Source organism: Helianthus annuus, chromosome 16, assembly GCF_002127325.2.
Source record: "Helianthus annuus cultivar XRQ/B chromosome 16, HanXRQr2.0-SUNRISE, whole genome shotgun sequence".
NCBI classification, from domain to species: domain Eukaryota; kingdom Viridiplantae; phylum Streptophyta; class Magnoliopsida; order Asterales; family Asteraceae; genus Helianthus; species Helianthus annuus.
Genome location: NC_035448.2, coordinates 29,426,676 through 29,433,196, shown reverse-complemented (window position 1 = coordinate 29,433,196; position 6,521 = coordinate 29,426,676). Strand labels below are relative to the sequence as shown.

The following is a 6,521-nucleotide window of genomic DNA, read 5'->3' as shown; positions in this document are numbered from 1 at the left end:
AAGCCTGCCCACTGCTGAAAGGCAACCTCTGTTCTCTCATTTCTTGATAACCTCTGTTGTTCAAAAGCAGTGTCTTATCCACTGATATGCTATCCACTGATAGTGAAAATCATCCACTGCCCCCTTTCCACTGCTTTCATCAGTTGCTTTCATCAAAAGTACTGTCCTTCATTTTCACCAGTGGTTGTCACGTGGGCAGTACATAGCAGTCAGACCTTTTGTAACGGCTGCCACGTCAGCATTCATTCTCTTTCCTATAAAATTCCCCACTCACCACCAAAACAGGGTTTTACTGTCGAATTGAATTCTTAAAAATTCTCTTCTCAAAGCAGTTTTTCTTCTCATCTCTCACAAATTCCTTCGATCATTCGTTTCAAAAATGACAAAATTGAAGTCATCTGCAAAACCCATATCAAAATCATCGAAAACAGCCGCTGAAAAGGCAATCTCCACTGAAATTCCTTTCAAAAAATCTCACAATCTCCTGGGTCTTCTAACAAAACCAGGAACCACCGATGTTTTCGATTCCATCATCAACATCATGGCAAAATCAAAGTACAAAACTTTGTTCACCGCCGATGCACCAATCTATTTGGCGACCCAAAGGGAGTTTTGGAAAAATGCAACCCTTGACAAACAAGGAGACATTGAAACCACCATACACTCTTCTATAAAGGGTAAAAAGGTCCAAATCACGCCACAATCCATCTCCGAAGTCTTTCAACTCGATGACCAGGCAGGTAAAACTTCCTTTACTAAAAACGAGTTGCACATTGACTTCATTGAAAGAGGGTATGAAGCCACAATGATGACGGAACTAACCTTAGAAAAAGGTTATTTTCCTCCTGCACCCGGATTCCTATTTCATACCCTCCTACTATGTGTTTCAAACAAAACCACTTCTTTTAATGAGATCCCTATAAAGATTCAAAATCTGGGATATGCAATTCTTCAAGAAGAAAATTATAACTATTCTCGGGAAATCTTTAAAGATTTGGTTAATAATGTTGAAACCAAATCATTCTTACTATTTCCAAGGTTTTTAAGTTACTATTTTGAAAAGAAATTCAGTAAGGATGATTTGGCTTTAATAAACCAATGTGAAATAACTGTAATAAACTGCCTAACATCTGAAACTTTTTCACGAATGTTAGCACCTTGCAAAACACAAGCAGGGGTACCTGAGCAGAATTTAGCAGCTACCACTGCTCCTCAGGTATCTGCTGCTGAGCCTACTGCTCTAGGTGATCAAAGCAGCAGACCAACTGTTTTGAAACCCACACCTACAAAACCCAAAAGGCTTTACAGAAAGAAAAATCAAAAACCCCTCAAACCAATCAAAACGGCAACTCTGGAGGATGAGATACCAGAGTTAATGCCTGTGACAACACAAATGTCACAAGAAACCACTGCTGCTTCTTCCTCACAGCAGTTGGTACAAATATCTCAACCCATAACCATAACTCCTCCTGCTTCTTCACAAAAAGAACAGGTTGTACACAAAGGGCCACCACATTATGATGCTCTGGATACACTCGTTTCCATCATCCACAGCTCAATGCCCGGAGCAAATCCGCTTTCTACACCCACCATCACATCCTCAATTCCACCAAAAACACAACTACTGTTGGATGCAATTGATTTGAACCAGGCATTACTCAGTCCTTCTCAATCACCTGTCAATGAGAATATGCCTCAACAAATGACTGAGCCTGCTGTATCATTCATTGCTAACCCACCAACACAACCTGAGGAGGTTACACCCATTGAGTTACAAGTAACTCTTTGTGGTATTCCAAGTGAAGCAGCCACTACAACTGTTGAACCCACTAGTTTACAGTTGGACAGTGGCTACATCAATAAGACTTCCTTGGAGGCAATTCCTTTTATAGCACCTCTGCCAACCACCAGTGGATTTATTTATCCTACCGGCAACATCAAAAGGTTGTCAAGTGTTGAAGGAAGAAGACCCCAGTACCAAGAAAAAGGGGCATCAGTGGTTAATGTTTGGAGTAAACTCCCTACTTCAACCACTGATAAAACCACTGTTAGTGGGAAATCAGATGATCCCATTAAATTGGATGATGATTTAAAGTACCAGAAATTGACGGCTCGTGTTGAAAAACTTGATAACTCTGTTGCAGAGCTCAAAGATATGCTCCAACAGTTGTTACAGGTACAAAAGGTACAATCCACTGCTGTTCCACCTCAAGCACCTGCTCTCCAACAGGCACCTGCTACAAATGACCTCTGGAATCTATTCCAACCTTTTCTCCATCATCAAGCACAAATAGCAGATCAGCAACATGACAAACATGTTCAAGAACTGAGAAATGCTATGGAGTCTAGGTTCAAAGACACTCAGGCTGATCTAAAGGCTCTCAAAACTCAGATCCTGCACAACTCTGGCACTGCTCCTCCACCAGTGTTCTTCATTGATCAACTCCCCGAAGATAATGCCAAAAAGGGGGAGAAAATTCAGGAGTGGAGAAGGAAAGGAATAACAGATGGTCTCTACCTTGCACCAGAAAATTCAAATATGACCAAACAGATTCCTTTGCCAGATGGGAGTAAGAAAATTGATGTGACCACAAATGCACTTGCAGAAGCACTTGCATGTGTGAAAAGGGATAGAGAGGCCAAAAAGAAAGCCAGGGTGGATTATCCGGATCAGGGTACTTCAGGGTCAAGAGATGATGAAAATCTTATTGATGAAAAGAAGAAGCCTACAAGAAGAGTAAGGCTACCCAAATCCATTCTAGTCAGACGTTCAAAGTCTGCTCAAAAACCACCACCTAAAACAGTTGTTGTAACTCCTGTTGTATCAGCTGCTGTTGGTACTTCAGTAGTTTCAACATCTGCTCCCACTTCAACACACACCACCTCAACACACACTACATCCACTGCTTTACCACCATCACCACCAAAATCAAAATCACCTCCTGTCAAAAGGCAGAAGACAGCAGTTGTTATAACTTCTGCTGTAAAGACAACAGTGGTTGGAACACCAGTTGTTTCAACAACTGTTAGTCTATCACAAACCACTGCCACTACAACCACCTTTCCATCCAAAACATCATCAGTCTCTCCTCAAATAAAGAGGAGAAGGCTAATTCCTAAAGATGATGTCACTACACCATCCCAAACATCTTCAAAACCTTTAGCTCTTGTCAATATACCAAAACCAGTCCTACTCTCTTCTGTTCCAATGCACAAGCCCTTACCTCCTGCAGGTATTCAATTTCCTCTTGAACTAGAAGCTGTTAGAGAAGAAATAAAATCCTTTTATACTGAGGATGACCCTGCCAAAAGGAGTTTGCCTTCAATCAAAGGATATCCCTGGCCCAAAAATATTGATGAATATTTGAAGATAAAGGCCAAGCAAGCAGAGGATATCTCGAAAAGAAACACACAAGGGAAATCTGACAAAGAAGTATCAAGATACTACCAATATCTGCTCACACAAGTCAGTTCCTTAGAACGTTTTGCAAAGAATGTCAGTCAACAAATTTCAGAAAGAGCAGCTGAAACCTTGAAGAAAGACTACATTGAAAGCATTATGTTTTACAAAAGATACAATGGAGAGAGACACATGTACAAAGAGTGGACTGTTCCTGAGCTTGAAGTTGAAGCTGCAAGAATTCAAGACATGATAAAAAGGAAAGTCACTCACACTCCTCCTGATTGGGCAAAGTTCAGAAAGAATGTACCTGATAAGCAAATGGAACTGAAGAGAATGAAAGAAGAACTGGTTGCTGCTGATTTTGGTACAAAAAGACAAATTGCTAGATGGAAAGAAGATGTGGTCAGGTCAACCTACAAAAGGTTGGAGGAATTAAGAAAGAAAGATCCAAAAATTCCTCAAAAACCTGACTATCCTGAAGCAGAGGTTTCAAAAAGACCATCAAAGCTGCAAATCAGGAGATCCATTGCTCCAACTGGTAATACCATCTACAAAAGAAGGAAACAAAACCAGTTAGGAGCTGAACTGTTCAAGAAATTCTTACTGGAAATGCTGTTGTAAAAGAAGGCTTGTTAAGAAAGTTAAAAGAAGAACTTGAACAGGAAAACTCTGCTACCACTGCTCAGCCAGTGATGAACAGGCCAGCCTCACCAAATACTTCTGCAAACAAGCATCTCCCAAGAAACCCACCAGGCTCAAAAATACAAAAGTGGGAAACTGACAAACAGACATGCGTATTGACTTTGCTCAGGTCTGGTGGAGAAGTGGAGAAAATATCAAGGGAACAAGCTCTTGGCCTGAGTCTTGAAGATTTGCAGGATCTCCTTGATCTTCCACTTGGCAGGGATGATGAAGATACAGATGCCCTTGACTTTGAATTACAATTTAAAGGTCAGATAATGGAGCTGTTAATGAGGCAATAAAATGTCCACAAATAATGAAGGGTTTTGGCATTATCTGTTCCAGGGGGAGATTGTTGGGATTGAACCCTATCAGAGGAACAGATAATTAAAGCCAAAACTGGATCAGAGCAGTGGATCCTGAATAAGCAGATGTTGATATACAAATCTCTCCCCTTGAAAGTGATTAAAACTACTGATGACCTCCTATCTGCTGATCTTGCTAAACTGCTGACCCATAACTGCTGCTCAACTAAAGATCTGATGGAAGACTAAAGTCCTGCTGATTCAATCTACTGCCTTGAGTCAAGCACTGCTGATCCGGACAAGTGCTGCTGGGTTCACAGCAGTAGAAGGTTGCAGCAGCTGCTCTAAAGTCTGTTTTATAATAGAATGTATTAGCAGTAGTTAACACAAGCAGTGTCTGTATAGATCAGAGGTTAGAGTTTGTTAGGAGGTTAGATGTCACTTTCATGGTGACGTCAGCTAAGATGCTCAGTAGTTTGCAAGTGCCTATAAATAGTTCAGTACTTTGTACTGTTCTATTAGCTCTTTGCCTCATTCGTCTTCTTTGCACGAACAAACTACTGAGCTCTGGCTGAGGGGGAGTTTGCAATCATTCATCAATCATTGTAATCGTGTTTGAAATAAATTCAATCTTTCGGTTCATTGTGTAAAGATGTTTGATAAAAGTATTACTCTCGTTTGATTGTATGCAAAGTTTGTGTTCATTATAATTTCCGCTGCACACTCGTCCATTTTCATCTTATTACAAACAAAAAATGCAATCAAAAACAAACTCAGATCTAACAAGATGTACCAAGATTCGAAGAAGAATTATTAGTGGATGGACATGAAGTAGTCCATAGCCTCATATGTAGCTAAATGTCTGACGTGTTCGCAAGTTAAAGCTGAACATCATAAACCATCAAGTTTACTACAACAATTAGAAATACATAAGTGGAAATGGGAAATGGTAATAATGGATTTAATAACCAAGTTACCTCGAAGAAGTCGTGGCAACGACACAATTTGGGTTATAGTCGACAGATTAACTAAGTCAGCACATTTATTACTAATTAAAGAAACTTTCAATTCAAATAAATTGGCTAATTTATATGTTGATAACATTGTATCTCTCTATGGGGTACCATTATTAATAGTATCTGATAGAGATACTAGATATACGTCCCATTTCTGGAAAAGCTTTTAGCAAACTCTAAGCACGTGCCTGAGTTTTACTACGGCTTACCATCCACAACCGATGGTTAGACTGAGCGTACGATCCAGACTCTAGAAGACAAGTTAGGATGATCACTTATCATTAATCGAAATCTCCTATATCAATACTTATCTCACTAGTATAAAAGTAGCTCCCTTTGAGGCTTTATATGGAAAAAAGTGTAGAACAACCGTATGTTGGGCTGAAGTTGGAAAAACCCAATTATCTGGGCCTGAAATAGTTCTCGAAACTACGGATAACATGATACAAATCCGTGATAAGCTCAAGGCTGCCCAAGATAGGCAGAAAAGTTATGCTGATAAGAGGAGAAAACCTTTTAAATTCAAAATCGGAGATAAAGTTATGTTAAAAGTGTCACCGTGGAAAGGTGTCTTGAGATGTGGGAAGAAGGGCAAGTTAAGCCCAAGATACATTGGACAATTTAAGATAATCAAATGTGTCAGTTCCGTTTCTTACAAGATTAAGCTACTTGAGGAACTAAGTGAGATACATGATGTATTCTATATATTGAATTTGAAGAAATGCTTAGCCGAAGAGTCACTAGCAATGCCTCATCATGATGTTCAAATTGATGAGAAATTAAGATTTATTGAAAAACATTTGTCGATCAAGGATCGATAGGTTAAAAAGTTCCGTAAGAAAATGACCCCCATCGTGAAAGTCAAATGGGATTCCCGTCGTAGCCCTGAATACACATGGGAGGTTGAATCAAACATGATACAGAAGGAACCCTCTCTATTTGAGTAAAAATATCGAGGACGAGATTCCTTTTAAGGGGGTAAGGATGTAACAACCCGAATTATTATATCAAATCCTAACATAACACATGTCCAAACTCTGCATGTAATTCAGATTTGTTGAATGGGAGGGAACAATTATGATAAAAATGGGAAATATAAAGTTTGGAGCTGAAACT

The 6,521-nt window shown here is 39.6% G+C and overlaps 1 protein-coding gene across 1 annotated transcript; it reads left to right on the top strand.

Moving 5' to 3' along the window:
- Positions 1–5,845: 5,845 nt before the first annotated feature.
- On the top strand, positions 5,846–6,226 carry LOC110919164. Its single transcript, XM_022163442.1, has one exon. The coding sequence runs from the start codon at positions 5,846–5,848 to the stop codon at positions 6,224–6,226; it is 381 nt and encodes a 126-aa protein (XP_022019134.1).
- The last annotated feature ends 295 nt before the right edge of the window (positions 6,227–6,521 follow it).